Source organism: Condylura cristata, unplaced genomic scaffold, assembly GCF_000260355.1.
Source record: "Condylura cristata isolate star-nosed mole 26May11 unplaced genomic scaffold, ConCri1.0 scaffold00011, whole genome shotgun sequence".
NCBI classification, from domain to species: domain Eukaryota; kingdom Metazoa; phylum Chordata; class Mammalia; order Eulipotyphla; family Talpidae; genus Condylura; species Condylura cristata.
In genome coordinates this window covers 10,764,003-10,782,427 of record NW_004567112.1, presented here as the reverse complement: position 1 = coordinate 10,782,427, position 18,425 = coordinate 10,764,003, and the positions used below count along the sequence as shown (strand labels likewise).

Genomic DNA, 18,425 nt, shown 5'->3' with positions numbered 1-18,425 from the left:
AGATCATTGTGCATGATGAAGCACAGTTAGATCTGTTCCAAACCCAAAGGAGTTTACCTACTCCCTGCAAAAGTAATGGCACATATTTTAAGAGGATGATGAAATACTGCTAAATTTTAAAATCCTCCTCTGGATCTCAAGACACTGACTGTTAGACATCCTAAAACTTGCCTCTGGCATATTTACTACAAAATGAATGTGATGCTCCTTTGGAGATATGTTGTCAAATAAGTACTGCTTAGAGGGTGTTTCTGTGAAATAAAGATATTTTTTATCACTGAAACCAAGTATACCCATCTCTCTAAAACAAGAAACAAAAATTTCTCCACATTTACATACATAGAAACAAAGCAATTCTTTTCATTATGCCATGCCTCGTTCTACAAAACAGATGAAATTTAATTTAACCTTTCCAAACTCAGAGCTTCCACCTACTCTTTTGAATAGTGAGAGTAAGTATAATCACATATTTTAGAATCTTTTATTGTCCAAATAAGAGCCACTGGGCCCTCCCTGGTGGCACAACAGGTAACAGAATGCAGCACTGCCAGCTGGCCACAGCCATTTCAGTGTGAGTTTGATCCCCGCCCCGGAGGTGACCCACATGGCGCGGCAGACTCTTGTCTCGCCCGCTGGTCTCCTCAGCAGCGTACTTCATCGATCTGCCTGTTCTACTCCCCACTCTGTCTCTGGGGAATCCCCTCACCATGCACCTCTGGCTTGTACCCCAGTTCTGTATGCATAAATAAATCTTAAAAAAAATAATAGTAATAAGTGCTATGATATCTATCTTACTCTATCACTCCTTGAGAGTAAAACCTACTACTATGAAAAGCACTTCTGCATTTTTATTTTTATTTTAGCTTTTATTATCCCTTACCGGAACTATGTCAATAAAGTCAAAATTAATCTACTCCATCTAACTCAAATGACTTTTCAAAATGCAATCTTGAACAGGGCATTTCTCAAGTATGGGATACACTCCAAACCCTTGGCTTACAAACTGTTTCGATGCAGCTCTCACTACCTACATCCAGGTAGTCACCACCTCCTGCCTCTGACCCTTCCGAGACACCCTGTATGCTAACCTATGTAGTCATCCCCACTTCCTGAGCACACCAAGCCTTTCAGTCTGGTTTTCACATACTGTCTCGTCTGGGCGGAAGCACTGCAACCTCCTGAAACTTTTCAAATACTGGAATTATCACTTGTTTCTAACTCTACTAAACCAAGAGTCAAAGTAACAGGTGTGGTTCTTCTTACTTACCCTTACATATCATCACAGTCGCTCTATTTCCCCACCTCCACCCTATCCCCACCTTCCTACTGCCAGGCAGGATACAATCATTTGTTATCTTGTCTTTCTAAGTGTTTTTTACAATTAAATATCACCCACTAAGGCTTAGGTAGTCACAGCTCTCCAAGAATTACCCATAAGACACAGAAATAGTCTTAATGCTTTCTTGTACTTTCCATATTTTCCACACTAACCACACGTTACTTTTATAATAAAAGAGCTATCAGAAAAATCCAGACAGTTAGGGCCTCTCAAAATATTATAGAACAAAGATTTTTATCATCTTTACAATCACATGTGCCAAAAGCTATAAAAGAAAATTCCAAATATAATCTTTTTCATACCTTATGGTTCAAAATGGGCTTATCTTACCTGAAGATGGGGATGTTGAGATTATTGCCTGAAGCAATGTATGGGGCTTTAATGTTATGGCAGAAGAGGATGAAAGTGAGCAGCAGATAGTCAATATGAGATCTATGAACTGGCAGAAATATAAGTGGCAAATTCGTCTAGTAAAGAGAAAAATGCCAAATTCAAAATTCAAATGCAAAAACACTGGCTTATTAGTGATTCATTCTTTAAAAACATTCTCCAATATTCTGAACTTCTTTCAATTTAATGCTAATCGCTAAAAACTACAAGGACCCAGGAAAAAGAAGAGCACCGAGGAGTATAACACGGTTCTCTATAGGCTGAGAGGCAGCCACAACCACTCCAAAGGAGCACAGGTCTGAGTCAAGCTGGATTTGGCTGGAAATCCTGGGCAAGTCAGTCAGCTGTGACTGGGACACATAATCTGTGCTTTATTTCCTCACTTATGCAATAGAGATTATTCTACCTGGCTTTCGAATTGTTAGCAGTTCCTAAGAAAAGGAATCCTGCACACTGCCCCTCGCCCCCACCTGCTTCTCCTAAATACTTGTCTCTGTGGTGATCTCAGATGGGGCATCTTCAAATTGGTGTGGCATGCAAAACAGCACACAGGGGCCATTTCCAAAGAACTCAATCGCCTCTATAAACTGAATGACAGATTCATGGAATTCTTGCCTCAGTTGCAGCTTTCACCATCTCAAGTTGACCCTTGTGAATCTGAATGTTCCAAAAGAAGCTGTTGAACAATTTTAGCAGTACCCATCCAGTCAGTCTGAAAGTTCAAAAAAAAAAAAAAAAGGAATGTATACACATATACAACTATAAAGTTGACTTTCTCTACTTAAGTTTCTAAATCTACATTCTAAGAGTGTTATAGGTAACTGTGTGTGTGTGTGTGCATCTGAACTGTGGCATTAAAGAGAAGGACTCATAATCTAATAGCACACTTTACACTTCAGAAGCAAATACCAATGGGATACTTGAGCAGAGGATTTTAAGGTGAGCAGTATGACATGAAACCGCTCCTTGAACTTGTGGTCTGTGCAGCCTGCCTCACAGAGCACAAGAAGGCAGACAGGGAGCACTGCAATGGCTCCAATCAGCCAAGAGGCCAAGGCACCTCAGAGCCTTCCACAGCCCTATTTCCCGCGAAGGTGGACATAAGAATGAGGAGCCAGTAAGATAAGAGGGTCTTCAAGCATCTTTTGGACCAAGAGGCTTGAGCTAGGAGATCACAGGCCAATGGCTGAATCCTGTTTGCTCACAACAAGATGGCTCTTACTGGAAGCTTTTTACCTTGTCTTTTAATACCTGATCATTGCCGGTGAGACGGTAGCAACCATTTCTTGAAGGATCTTTTTGGCTTTCTTCTTCACTTTAGTGATGGCTTTTGCTTGCTGCTGAGCAGAACCATCAGTGTTTAATTCAGCAGCTACTTCTGCAATTGCCTCTTGTACTCTGATTTGAAAGTGGAAAGACAGATAATGTAACTAGTTCTAGACTACATTCTATTTTCATATTTTAAACCACACTAAAAAAATCATAAAATAAAATGTATCTTCTCTTTAACATGAGAAAATAAACTCAATTTAGAAGTATATCTATTAACTACTAAGGAAGCTATATTCCTACACTAATGAATCCTTGAAGAATCTTAGCAATAGATTATAGAAACAAATTCAGATGCACCCAGTGAAAACCATTTACAAGTGAATTTGCCACTGTTAAAAGGGATACAAAGTTGCACCTTAGAAGAAAAGTGAAAAGGGAAATCACCCAGTGAATATGTAATTCAGAGGTATCAAAAACCTTCTGCCAAAAAAATGAGGGCTTTTTTTCCCCCTGAAGACCTAATCTATAATATCTATATTGCAATACTATTTATAGAACTGCAGGTAAAATTCTCCAGGAGGAATCAGAGGAGAATATAATATTTAGAAGAGTTTTCAAAATCAAAGCAGTAATTTAAAACACAAGCACAGCACAGAACAATAAGCAGCACTGTCAAAGGGAAAGTTAATCCAGTTTTATAAACCTTCCATGTGATTTAGGGGAGAATTCATCTTTTCAAGTGCCCTAAATCACTTTTAACCTAGTTACTAGGCAGCATATCTAGATGATATGAAGCAAACTGACAGTTTTTACCTAGAAGGTAGAATATGTAACAATGCCAGGGAGCTTCAAATAAGACCAATCTTCACCCCAGCTCCCATACTCTACAGCACAAACATCACAATGACTTCTTCCCCACTTCGTCTGCTTCCACACAGTCTCTTCCATTTGCAAGCAAGCTCCTCTAGGAGCAAGGACGTGATCCTATTCTCCTGAAATTTCTAGCAATGACTTTCTAGTATGAGAAATTGTGCTTTTTACAGAAATATCAAACTAACTTCTCTCTTGGCTACACAATAGAAAATGGAATGTCATCATTCAGATTACAGAAAATTTAACAGAATTCTGGAAATATGTGCATCTCTGAACTCCAATTTGCCTTTGATGTATTGGAAACCCAACCAGCTGTTTAATTCAAAAACAAGACTGCTATTCCCACATGGTGCTGCTCACCAAAACCATCTGTTCTGCTGCCTTTCCTTGGCTTCCTTTGGAACTTAACATTAAGTGTCTAGAAACACAAACATCCTTGAGACAGCGTCCAGAGGAAATGAAGGCTAATACATCCCACACCCACTCCTCACTACTGCATCTCCCGTCCACATTCTTACCTACTGCTGTTCAGGACATTCTCTGCCACGTTAGTGGCAAACATGCCTTTATGGACGTCTCTCTCTTGAACAAAAAGCACATAAGAAAGGCGCCTTGCAAGCCATCCTCGGTGCCTGCAGAGTGAAAATGAGTTAGTGGAGAACTACTCTGGGAACACCTACAGTAAGCCACTTAAATTCTACAGAGGTAGAAAACAGTCTTGTTTCATCTAATCCTGGTTTAGGTTTCTACTATAGGAAATTCTTCTTAAATGGTTCAGGATGAGACAATTTTATTCCTAATATCTTTCATGTGAAGGGTTATTTTTTTTAATTATACTAATACTTCTAGTATATTTACTGAAAAATACTCATTAGTACTAATACTTCGGACTTACAAATTGAATTGACAAGAATAATCAATTGAGAAGTCAAGAATAGCTGGACAAAGATCTGAATATTTGTAATCTGGGCTCACGAAGCCATCAGTTGTGACTTATACTTTTTAAATATTCAACATACCAAAGGAATAAGAATATTCCCATGGATGTCAAAGACTGTGTTGTTTGGATGGGGGATAGAGGACAGAGATCTCAGAATAAGAATGCTACAAACCTTCTTTATGCAATGATTTGAAATAAAAATCAATTTGTAATGGTTAACATAATGCCTCAATATCACTTCCTCCACGATGATATTCATATAGACAGCAGAAGATTTCAAATAAAAATTCATTAATTCTGAAAATATCCAAAAAGTCCTTGATTGAGGAAAAGTAACATGAAGGAGAACTATCTATGAATCATTTGTTCCTTGTCTCTCCTTCCTGACCTCCTATCTTCTTCTTCCTTTCCTTTATGTCAATGCTCTGAAAACTTGGCTCAATGAGCCAAGTGTTTTTTCCTAAAAGCTTTAGTGAACATTTTCAGGATTACTATGTGATGTACAAAGTTCAAGACCTCTCTGAAATCCCTTTCAAATTGCATATGTGTATAAATATGTTTAGACATTGCTTCATATAACCTACAGAAGAGCTCAATAGCCAAGTCAACCACACAGGCAGCTTATTACACTAAAAATGTTCACACTGCCTAGTCAGGTCTAGCGCATGCTTTTCTCTCCTTAACTGCATTCAGTTGAAAGCAGCAAACCTTGTGCCTTTATATGTAAAATGTCTAGCTACAAAAGGAAGAAGAAACTATCAGATTCCTTCTTCAAGATCTCAATTATGTCAAAAAAGGGAGGGGGGAACTTCAGTAAATCAGAACGCTTCCTTTCTCACTGAAATTTAGGGGAGCATAAGAAAAAGAAGGGTAGCAGTGGAATGAGGGAAAACTATGTCCCTTAACTTTATAATTTGATAAAAGTTAAAAATCTTAACTAATTTCAAGTATTTCTCATGACTTGAGCCTACTGCTCACCATCTCCAGGCATCTACTCTCACAATTACAAGGCTGGTAGCATTTCTGGCTGCCATTTCTCTTACCTCAAGCCTCACACACAGCTGCCCTACCCTCCCCCTTACCCCCTAGCCTAGATTCACATAAAACAAAGCCTCTTTTTCTCACTCTGGTGTGTGACAGTCTGTACTCACATACCTAAACTTTGGAAGTCAAAAAATAAATCAAGAAACATTTGCTCAAAAGAGAAAATTACCTTTTAAAATGCCACAGATTTCAATTGGCTATACTTCTTTGTAAGTGTAAAATAATCATAGTATATCAGAAGACATTCAAACCTACATCTCCCCTTAACCAAAGCTTTTTCATTTTAGCACATTTCACATGCAAAACCAATAAATAATTAAGGTAGAAAAAGCGGGAATTGATAACTATGAAAATATAATATTACAGCAAGGATAATAGTAATAGGACTCTGAAGTGATTATAGTGCTTTAAATTTTTAGATAAAGCTTATGTCAGAAATTCATAGACTGTTAACTATGAAAAACAGAGATTCTGAAGGTATGTTAATTGATTATTATGGAGGTTCTTTTCCCAAGGTTTATTAGAAATATATTATTAGAAGTATAAAAATTTATTTTTACCTTGTGTGAGTTTCATTGATATAAATAACATTCCGCAAACCCAAAGATGGGATACTGGGGTTGAAAAACTTATCCTGGATAAAACAAAACAAACATTGACATAAATATAGAACTGGACTGGTCTTTGATGACTTTCCTAATTCAAACATAAAACGAGGCATTGCTTCAAGAACCCAAATGGTAATGAAAAATTCTACTTTATTAAAAAGTACTTTTTAGCCTTCAAAAAGTCACAAGCTAAAAATTAGCCTTTAACACCTAACAAAGGAAACAGCACCTCCCCCTTTACTACCAAATTCCCTCCCCCAACTCAAAAGGGTTGAAGCTAAAAATAGGTGAAGTCACTGACAGGAGCATTCTCCTGAAGATTTCAGAGTTCCCCTTGGCACACAAAAATATTGTGCTAAGCACCATGTAGCTACTGTTAGGTTACTAATTATCAAAAAAACCCTAACACCAAAAAGGTCATTATACCATTGTATAGATAGGGAAAGTAAGCAGGCAGAGTTTAGGGTTCAAGCCGAGATCTTTCCCCAGAGTTCAGTCACTCTATTCCCCTAAGATAACTTAATGAAAAAATGTATGGCATTAAGTCACCTTTTGACATTTCTCTTGAAAGATAATCAAGAAATTTAAGAAGAATTTATACTTTTACCAATATGGCCAAAAAGTAATCTTTCCACAAATAGATGCTAAGAAAACATAATGTACACCCAACAAAAGATATAAAATAATTGAGTGAAATCTCTTTAGAGAAAAGTAATATAGGATTTTAGAAACAGGGTAACAAATATAAATATTACTATAAAATATTATTTTAAAAAATAACATAACATAATAATAAATACTATTTTAAAAAATACATGGGAGAATTTGAATATCAAGTTCAATTTATCAGCATATTTAGGCAAAAATAAATTTCTTTTATACTATTCACCTATCTCCACTCCAAATCAACAAGACCACCAAATAATTTGTCAAGAATCCTCTCCTGATTTATAAATACATCAGAGTTAAGATATTTTTTTGGTCTTTGAAGAATCCAAAATTAGAATTAGATAAGATGCCAGGTCTAAAAAGAAAACCCACATGATAATCTATTTAGATCTTTGTTTCTACTGACATGTTGAACTGGCCATACTCCTACTCTATAAGTTTCCATGATCCTTCAATCCTCACAAATTCTTGCAACAAGGCACTCATGAGTAAAAGGAATAATATTTGTTTCAAAACATTCTCGAGAAGACCCAAATATTTAACATATACTGCTTGGATCCCACACAAGTCTCTCCCACATTGGTAAATCCCTTAATATCAGACTCAGAAATCTACTTTCTGCCAAGCCAACCCGGACTAGAACAGCACAGTTAGCTATTAACACAGGTTACAAAAGCCTTTATCAATGACAGGCAATTAAATGGCAGTTTCTATGTCCTAATAATTGGTCCCGTCCAAAGAAAGCTTAACATCCAGGCATAACTCTTAAGAAGTAACTCCACTGCCTTAGAGCACAACCACATCAGATGCTCCATGCCTGTTCTACCTCATTCCTCTGGCAAGCTGCCACGAGAACACGCCTTTCATCCCACAGCTCTCCTCAAAACTACACTACAATATGGAAGACTCTGCATGACTTGTGTTTTTTCACCAATACATACAACAAACCCACATAAACTTTTCCTTAAATATTCATTCTAACATTGTATAAAACATTCATCCTAACATTGTATTGGCCATGCTTGACTATCACAGAATCAAAAGACAACTGCCGCCAAAAGCGACCTTGGTGAAAGGAGAGTAGGGTTAACACCACAGCTTTAACTTCTTATTCTCTCCCATTATCTCTGGCTCATCTTGTGAAGATGTTACCAATTAGTCCAAAAGTTCAATATCTAAATGTTCCAGGAAGATTCCCACTAACTTTTAAAGAATAAATGGAAAATCAGCTCTGCTATCTCCCTAAACCATACTAAAACTAAAAAGGATCCCAGATATCTGGTATCAAACATTGGGCCAATATTTCCTAACTCAATGATAGAAGAAAATCTCAGCAACATCTTTACTTGGAATACCTGGTTTATAAGCATGAGCCTAACTTCTAAAAATGAATTAATTATACAAAAACAAATTCACATGAAGTTCAAAAGCTTCATATGGCACACATTTCATTCATTTATTGAAGTCAATAAGCAAGACCAATCTTACCCAGCTCTGAGGAGTACAGGAATAACAACATCTTCCAACAAATGGTCTCTTCCGGCTCATTAGGCCTTCTTTCCACTTTAAGGTTGCAGACCTGAAGACAGTAGGTCTAAAGCCACACTCACCCTAAGAAATAGTAAATAAGAGAATTATATAAATGGCAAGAGAATTGTATTTGTCCACCTGATAAGTATAATTCAGATATTTCAAGTAGAAGAGAAGCTTATGACATATTTTTTCTGAGATCATAATAAATTTCTCAAAGGTATTTTCATTCAGTCTATTCCCTCCATGATCAACTCTTGGAATAAAGCTTAGAACATAAGCAAATGTTGAACACCTAAGAATGGAAATAGCTGGCAACAACTGCTGAAAATGCAAAGGATCATTCAAATGTTTAGAAACAAAGTTATAAAAGGTCAAACTGCCTCCTGACAGGAGCAGAATGAATAAGATCCAATTTCTGGACCCCAATGTAACAGTTAATCTTAGTGCACCTTGCACCACTCACTCCAGCAATAACAACAAAGATTTTACATCGAGTAAACAATGTAACTTGAAATATTTTACTTTAAATGAAAAAAATAAATAAACTTATATTTCTTCTCTTAAAGAGAAAGTTTAAATACTGGAATTTCAATTATAGCTATGTTCTCCAATTAAGATCAGTCTCTGGTCTTCTGCTCTTAACATTTTCTCTAACTTTAAGTTCAGCAGTTGTTCAAATCACACAGACATAACATTCCCAAAATTACCCCCAAAAAACTTTTTCCCCGATCATTTTTTATAAAGCAAACAGTATTCAGAAAAATTTAAAACATGCCATATTATACAGAGAAAACATTACAAGAAAATACATGTCCTTTGGGTTGATAGTCACACTAAAATTTATTTTCTATTTTTAATTTTTAAATCTGATGTCCGTTAAAAAAATTCAAATGTATTAAGTGCATATATAAAAAATATAGAAAAAAAAGCAAACCATTTTATAAGTGCCTGGCTCAAACAACTGCTAGATATTTTTCCATACAAAAGTGTTTTTTTTTAAGTGGTTTGTTTTTTGGTTTTTTTTATACAGAAGTGGGGTATAGGCCAGAGATGCGGAGGGTGAGAGGATTCACCAGAGACAGAGTAGGGAGCAGAACAGGCAGATCAGAGTACACTGCTGAGGGGAGCAACGGGCGGGTCAGGAGAGGTCTGCCTCGCCATGATCTTCTACGGGGCAGGCGGGAATTGAACTCATGCGGAAGTGGCTTAAGCTTCTTAGTGCAGTGCTTTAATGTTTGTTTTTTAACAGGCATTGTGCTTAAACTTTTTATCCTGTTTTTTCTTTCCAATTAACATAATATAAAAACGTCTAAATATTACACTTATAATCTAATAGCTAGAGGCAGTTTCTGTAACTACTAACCTCTATTAGATATTATGTTGTTTCCAGAATTTCCACCTTCATCAACAACACTGAAATGAACATCTTTAGGTGAGTGCTGTAAACCAAATCATGAACTTACCCATTCTTCGCTTGCATGCTTACATCGACCAACACTGTATTCTGATGAATTTGGCAGGTAAGAAACATCTAGTGTACCAAGGGTCAGTGCAGATTCATCCATGTCACAAATTTTAACTCCCAAATCATGTGCTATAAAATACATACACCATGTAAGTTAATGAGGCACTTAACATTCTGACCTGTACATTATTTTGTTCTAATATAGGACAACTATTGAAAGACTTCTACCAGGTTTAGTCAAAGTAAAAATTGAACTTATATATACAAGCGTGGTTAAGCTGTCCTGATTATTTTTAAAATCAACATTTATATCTTCAGACTTCCTGAATAAAACATTTATGAATTTAAGAATTGTAAACAATTCTTTCAAATGACAAAAAAAAATTATTTCATCTGTATTAATAAGAATAGTCCCTGGAAGTACCAAGTTATGTTTATTTAATTAAATATAAGTTACAGGAAAACACACAGGTAATTTTTAAGAGTTATATGCTGAGAATTTCTGGTCACATTATGCAGTATAAAATGGGTAAAGACAATCAGGGTTTCTCAGGAATTACCCACCAAAACTGAATTAAGCTCCTGCTTTTCTTTTGAACTTAAGTAAAATATTTGCACTTCTGGACGTCTAAAAAACTCTAAAACAAAAGCACAGTCTTGAAATTTTTGATTTATAAGTTTCATCCTTCTCAATATGATTTTCCTACCCTCAGAGAAAATGTTCCTTAACAGTGAACTACTTATGAAAATAAAGATGTTCACCTAAAATAGAAAACTTTACGACATCTCAAATTATTTTAGCTTTTGGCTATTTCTCGCCTGGCCTTAAATTATTCCTTTAAAACCTTGGCAGGTCAAGTCCAGGTTAACAGTACTCCTCAGAGGGCATATTCACTCGCATGCTCTCGCTCTCTCTCTCTTACAATCCCCACATGAGTTCACTGCCATAACTGTTATTCTCCACATAATTATCTGTCCTTAATTTAATGTATCAATCTAACATAATGGGCGAGGGAAGAAAATAGTAAAGCATGAAAGCTTTCTGTATTATAAAACTCAACTACATTCAGGTGCAGAACGTAGCTACAACAGGGGGAGCCCTTTGCCTCCTGAAAAAAGAGGCGACTGGCCCCACTAATACCAGGAGGAGGGGCGAAAGAAAAGTCTTGTGCCAATAGAAAGTCCACATTCAGTTCTCCCTCCCCAAAGCGTTTATTCAAGGTCAGGAGAAGAAAAAAAAAAAAAAGATTCTCAGAGGCTTGGGTCTATCCCCGAAGCGTGGCAGCGGTGAGTCCTGAAATGGACAGGTGCGGGAGGGCCGAGTCTGAAGCCAACATAGCCGAGTTCAAATGCCCCACTGCTTACCACCTGTGTGACTTTGGGCAAGTTGGTTAACTTCTATGCCTTGGTTTCCCCATCTGGAAAATGGGCACAATATGATAGATCTTACTTGAGTTGCTGGGAGGACTGGATACTACATGTAAAGCGCAGTGTCTGGCGCACGATGAGCGCTCAGGCCAATGCCCCGACCACTGGATGGAGTTCAGAGCCGGGTGCTCTCTGAGCCATCCTGCTGCCTACACGCCGAAGTCAATGCCCCCATGTCCCTTTACAAGCGCAGGGTACGGAGTCCCCAGGGATTTCTCTCCTCTCCAGAACCCCTGCTGCAGCCTGGTCGCCCCGGTTAAAAAAAAAAAACCCAACCCCACTACGCCGCACCCGCAATGCCTCTTAGGGGGACCCCTGGGGCTCAGAGGACGGCACAGGGGGGACATGACCACCCAGGCAACTTGCAGGTGTCGTTCCGGTTAGGCAGAGAGAGCTACGACGCACCTGTCCCGGCGCTCCAGGGCTGCGAGAGCAGCCTCCACCAGCCCGAAGCCCACTCCCGCCCCGGCGCGCGCCCCGCAGTTCCGCGCTCCAGCTGCTGCAGCTGCCAGCACTTCAAGCCTCCGCCGGAGCCTGCTGCAGTGTCGCACAAAGGTGACGCCACTACGGGCGCCCCGAGAATGACAAGCAGCGCCAGTTGCTACTCCGGGTGGGGGCGGGGCCAGGCGGGGGCGGGGCCAAGCAGAAAAGCTGTGTGACCAAGTGTAGCCTTCGAGTGGCTAAGACTGGTTATGCGGCCTGGCAGAGTCACGTGAGCGTGCGTGTGTGCGCGTGCGCGTGATCGCCTGAGTGTTCACTGTGTGGCTGTGCTCATCAGGATTTTGTATCTCCTTAGGAATGTGTGCGTGGGCCGTCAGGGTTTATGTGTGCTCTGTCTTACACTTGTGAGACTATGCAGCATTTATTAGGGTTGGTAGGAGGAGATCAGAATGGCCTGGCGTAATTTCCTTTACAGTGAGTGAGTTCCTTTGCCTTCCAGGAGGAAAATGAAGAATTAAAAGAGAAGCAAGGTTTGAAAGAGCCCTGGTCCAAACTTGCCCAGGTAGAGCCCTTGAGATCAAATGACAAGTTCTTTCACAGTGCTGCTTAAGCCACTGACAAGGCCAGTGGTTATCAAGAGCATTAGGAATTAAGGAAAATGATAACCCTTTAAAGGAACTTAAGCCACAGGCATTAAGTGTAAACAGCTGAAAATACAAAGATGATTGACACCTAATCTCTACCCTCATGCCTCTGCCACCGGCCCTTATTTCCTCTGCACACACAACCCCAGCCCTCCCTTAAAAAAAAAAAATCATCGCCCATGTTCATCATCAGAAACCATCCAAATACCTCAATCTGGAATATGTGTCCTCCACAGATGAACCCCTGCTGTTCTGGCTCTCCTCCATCCAGCAGAAGCCTCTACCTTCCAATTACCCATTTGTCCCTACTGAAGCCGGAGACACTCATACTTCTCACCTGAATTCTGTACTTCCTTCCTAAACTAGGTCCCCAAATCTTCCCTAGCCTCACTACCCCTCTACAATCATACCTTCCTGTAAATTATGACAGATTTACTTTGGCACTACAGCTTGGGTTTTTATCAGTTTGTGTCAACCTTCCACAAGGTTATAAGCTCATCAATGTCACTGCCTTGCCTCAGTCTCCTGAGTAACTCCACAAGGCTTTGATAAAGTAAACTTCAATAGATAATGCACTGAAACTGAGGAACAAGAAAAAAGCCAAGAAAATCTTCTCTCAAACTTTCTACTTTTATTTATAAATCTATCCCAAATTGTAGGCATATTCCTCTTTTGAAACAATCCAATATAGTAAAGTTGGCCATTCAACTAAGAATGAATTTGAGCCTTCTGAAATCCTAGATGCTATATTTACCATACACACCGCTTACCTGCCATCACCCAGCTAATGGTGATACTCAAGGACTATTTTGATAAAAATAAGATGAATTCTAATCCAACACTTCTTAAATTTTGATACAGCTTTATGGTGTCTAACAAAAAAAAAGTAGGGAAAACAAAGTAAAGTCTCAGGATTTGAAGACAGCACTAAAAAGAAAGTAATGCAAAATGAAGTAATAGTAGAATTAAAATGTAATCCAGTTAAATAATTACCTTGTCTTACATAAAATTCACTTTAGGAAACTCCTCAGCAACACCCATTGCACAATGGGTTTTACTGTACTTATACAAGTAGATTGCAATGCAAGGTGTTTCTGGTTACTTAATGAGAATTGTTTTGGAAACAAGTGACACCCTTCACAATCTATTTTATCAACAGAACCACAATAATTTATGGTAATCCATCTAGCCAAGATGGAGCAACAAAGGACTGAATTAGCTCTCCAGATAAGTCAACTTGAAGGAAAATAACAGGCAAATAAAGCAGGCAGCACAGTACAAGACCTCAGGCCAGTGGTCCAGAAGGGCAGGAAGACTCACACAGGTGAACCCTGTGACTGTCTCACAGTGAGTGGACCAGGCAGCAGTAAGGAGAGAAAGAATTGAGGGAGAGCTCTGCAGACACCCTGAATTGAGGAGCAAGAACTCAAAGATGAAGAAAGTCAATGCACGAAGTTAAAAGAGGAGAGAGCTAGAGAGGAAGCCCTTGAGGCCAGCAGAAAGTTTTGTTCTAGTCTTTAGCAGGTTTGTACATGAGTGTTAGGAAGCTACCCAAGGCCAAGAAAGAATCTACACAGAGAGAACAATCACCAAAATTTGCACAGGGCAGAAAATCATTCCTGTTGTCACAAGCCAGAGTAAGGGACTCAGTGATCATACAAGACCAGGAATAGGGCATGGGCCTGGCACCCAAACTGGAAAACCTCATAATTTATGACTCAAAAGGTCTTGGCTCAGTAGTGGAATAAAATCTACCCTAGAGGAAATTCTGCTTTGGTTGGACAGAACAAATCTTAAAAGCTAGCCCCAAAAGGATCAAACAGTTTCCAAGAACAAAGTGTCCTAAATCAAAGCACAAGAATAATTATAAGAAATCAAAAGCATCTAGCACCCAACAAGGTGAAATTCACAATGTCTGGCAGCCAATCAAAAAGTACCAGGCATTCATAAAGTAATCAGGAAGGAATGACCCATATTGAGAAAAAAAAACAATTTTAAAAAGGCACAAAAATATAGAACTAGTAGACAAGGATGTAAAAAGCAAGTTTCACGGTATTCTATATGTCCACAAATTTGACAAAAGATTAAATATAAGAAGAAAAGACATGAAAATCTTTTAAAAGACCCAAACCAAGCATCAAGAAATTATAAAATCACTGTCAAAGATATTCTTATAAAATCACTGTCAAAGACAATCTCCACTGGTATGAGACTAACAGTAGATTAAACATTACTGAGAAAAAGATCAGAGAACTTGATAACATTTCAACAAAACTATCCAAAATTAAACACAAAATGATCAAAAGACCATATAAAAATTAGCAGAGTATCAGAGAACTTAATATAGATGTAGCTGGAGATATGGAAAAAATAAATATATGAGAGTAATGAGAATTCAGGAGGACAGAGAAAAATATTGGAAGAAATAATGGCTGGAAACTTTCCAAATCTGATGAAAAATATAAACTCACAAATGCACACTCAACAAGCTATAAGTAGAAACATTAAAACTATACCAAGAAATAGCACAAATTGCCAAATTGCTTAAAACTCATGATAAAGGAAAACGCTCAAAATATACTGGAGGGTGGGGGGAGAAACTTTACTGTGTGTAAAACCAAGTTAAGAATGACAGTCAACCTGTCATAGAAATTTACAAAAATGACAGTGAAAGAGCATATTTAAAGTTCAAAGGGAAAAGCGTCAATATAAAATTATTTTCCTCTCTGTGTATGTTTGTGTGTGTGTGCATATATTTTAATATCAAGAAAGTATTAAGATATGTTCTGATAAACAAAGTCTGAGAAAATTACTAACAAGTACTTTAAAATATTAAAAGAAAATTCCTCATGTAGAAAGAAAATGCAACTGGATGGAAACCTGAATCTACACAAAGTAATAAATATTTCAAGATGTCATATATAAGTAAAATATAAGTTTTCTTCTTTTTAAAGGTCTTTAAGAAATTATTTTTAATGTAAAAAATAAAATATTTCCCTGCGAGATTTGTGGTATATGTAGAAATAAAATGTGTGACAACACATTATTGAGAAAGAGGAAATCTCTGTTGTACTATTATTTAACTAAGCTTAAAATGACATAAGAGAATTGGAGGTCTATTATGATAGGTTACAGCTGTATATTCTAACTGTTAAGATAACTCCTAATGAATCAAAACAAAGAATTAATGTTGATAAACTAATAAAGAAGAGTCATTAAAAAAAACCCAATGAATCCAAAAGAGATTAAATGGAAAGAGAGAAAAGAAAGAGAAGTGATAAAGAGAAAGTGAACAGCAAGTTGGTAGATTTAAATCTAAGCATATAAGTGATCACCCCAATTAAGTCAAAGGTTGTTAAACTAAAAATAAAGCAAGAATCAACTATATGACACCTACAAAAATATCACTTTAAGTAGACACATAAGTTAAAATACAAATGGTTGAAAAACAATGTACCATACTAATGCTAATCAAAAGAAATATTGTTTATTATATTAGAATGAAGCAAAAAGGATTTCAATGCAAAGACTATTATCTGAAATAAAGAGGATCACTTCATGCTGAAATCTATCAAGAAAAAACAACTTTAAATATTTATGCATCTAATACAGAGCTTCTAAATAGTGAAAAATAATGAATTTCAAAATTGCAAAGAGAAAGGCCCTCCCTGGTGGCACAGCGGGTTAAAGCACAGCACTGAGAAGCTAAAGCCACTTCCGCATGAGTTCGATTCCCGCCTGCCCGGGAGATGACCACATGGCATGGCAGACCTCTCCTGACTCACCCACTGCTCCCCTCAGCAGTGTACTTCCTTGATCTGCCTGTTTGCTCCCCGCTCTGTCTCTGGTGAAGCCTCTCACCGCCCCTGAGCCTCTGGCCTGTACCCCAGTTCTGTATGCACAAATAAATAAATCTTTAAAAAAAAATTGCAAAGAGAAAGAGAAAACTTGTAATTAAAAACAGCAATTTCCACTCCTCTCTTTCAACAACTGGCAATGCAAAAAAGCAGAAAATTGGTCAAGAAACCCAAGACATGTACAATACTATGCACCAGCGTGGCATGCCTGACATCTACAGAACATTATATTCAATAAGAGAACATCATTCTCTCTAAGTACATATAGATCATTTACCAAGACAGACCAGATTCTGGCAATAAAACAAATGTTCAGTAGACTTATAAGGAATTCAAAATATATAAAACATACCCTCTGGCCATGACACAAATCAGAAATCAATAACTTAGGAGTATCTGAAGAATCCCCAAATATTTGAAAACCTGCATACTTTAATAAAAATGGTTTCAAGGGAAATAAAAATGGAAATTAGAAAGTATTCAGAATTGAATGACAATGGAAACTCAGCACTTCATGATTTGAGGATGTAGTTGAGCAGTACAGAGTGATAAACTGATACCAGCGAAACACCTATGTAAGAAAAGGAGAAAGAGATGGCATCTCTTGGGCTTGGCGAGATGGAACCCTTCTGGTTCACTTTTAGCCCATGTGTGGCAGTGGAAGATATCATTTGACTGAAAAATGATAGTAGATCAAGCCCAAAACTTTAAATAAAGCAAGCAGGGGCTATCAGACTCTTCCAGATCTTTCCTGGCATCTCCTACTTGGTGAGCTACAGGACAAGCTCAAGTCCCCTCACCCTAGGAAGGAAGGCTGGCAGGAACCAGGGAGGCCTCCAGACTCCCAGCTTAGGCTGTGTGTCCCCAGGGCAGGGCACTGACTGAGAGGGGATCTATGGTGCTGGGTGGGATAACAAAAAGAGCAAGATCATTAAGAAATGAGCCTGTAAGTCTTTTTGTTTTTTAACAACTGCTAGCTCATCCTTAAGAAATGACAGGTATTGTCCCCCTTATCCCAGAACTGTTGATCAGCTCTGGGGTTGATAGCCTGAGGCTCCCCAAGTCCTTAGGACAAAGTGTGTTATTAGTAGCCTTTTGTTACTGAAAACCAACACCAGGCAAGCTGTTGACTGGGGTTGGTCACTGAGAAGACACCCAAGTGGGTCTCATTTTCCCTGTGGAGCTGAACTGCTTTGTGTGAGAAGTTGTACAAGATGAGATGTAAGCCCACATGGCCAGACACTACCCAGGGGCCCAGGGGCTGAAAATTTGATGACTGAACGTAGCTGAGATTTGAGATCACTCCACACAGGGCCTAGAGGTGGGTCTTCAGAAGGAGGAGATAGGTGGGAAGACAGTAAAACAGTTAGAGCCTGTTGTCTGGGGAGTTCAGTGGGGTCCTGGCCAGCAGCCGAGCATGTTGTCAGGGCCATGGAGCTTCATGCCCTCGGCAGAACCTGGGCAAGGAGTGATGATGAAGGAGACCAGCCAGAAGCTGGCCCACACCTCTGCTTTCACACAGGACAGAGAGAAAGGGGGTGGAAAAGGACCCCAAACATGAACTCCCAGGGCCCCCTGATGTGAGCCATTGAAAGACACCTAGCTCAATATCCAGTCATACACAATACTCTCACTGAGAGCCCAAGTGTAGTTTTAGACACTGAAGATATGCAGATGTCACCCACAGATCCTACGCTGATGGACAGGAGCAGTCTAATGTCCTGTGGCGTGTTGGGAGAAGGAACTTAGGGAGCAGGCGAGAAACAAGAAAGATGATGGCTGTGGTGTGAGAAGGACTGGCCATCAAAGGACTTCAGAAAAGACCTTTCCAAGTAAAGGGAAAGCCCCTAGAGAGGACAGAGCTTGATGGAGAGAACTGAAGAAAGGCCAGTGGCAGCTGGACTGGAATAAGAGGACGCGTG

The 18,425-nt window shown here is 38.6% G+C and overlaps 1 protein-coding gene across 2 annotated transcripts in view; it reads right to left on the bottom strand.

Moving 5' to 3' along the window:
- The window catches only part of GPAM (glycerol-3-phosphate acyltransferase, mitochondrial), a 49,683-nt gene that overhangs the window by 13,068 nt on the left and 18,190 nt on the right, over positions 1-18,425 (bottom strand). The window contains exons 1-8 of one of the 2 annotated variants that reach the window (XM_004680439.2): positions 11,967-12,047; positions 10,132-10,262; positions 8,624-8,746; positions 6,419-6,492; positions 4,393-4,506; positions 2,981-3,127; positions 2,345-2,441; positions 1,670-1,806 (exon numbers count right to left, since the gene is read on the bottom strand). In XM_004680439.2, the coding sequence (XP_004680496.1) occupies positions 1,670-1,806; positions 2,345-2,441; positions 2,981-3,127; positions 4,393-4,506; positions 6,419-6,492; positions 8,624-8,746; positions 10,132-10,233 (794 nt within the window). In that variant the 5' untranslated portion in view covers positions 10,234-10,262; positions 11,967-12,047. Of the gene's footprint in view, positions 1-1,669; positions 1,807-2,344; positions 2,442-2,980; positions 3,128-4,392; positions 4,507-6,418; positions 6,493-8,623; positions 8,747-10,131; positions 10,263-11,966; positions 12,048-18,425 lie in introns of those variants that run through there. The other variant, XM_012723875.1, reaches the window with a different exon arrangement.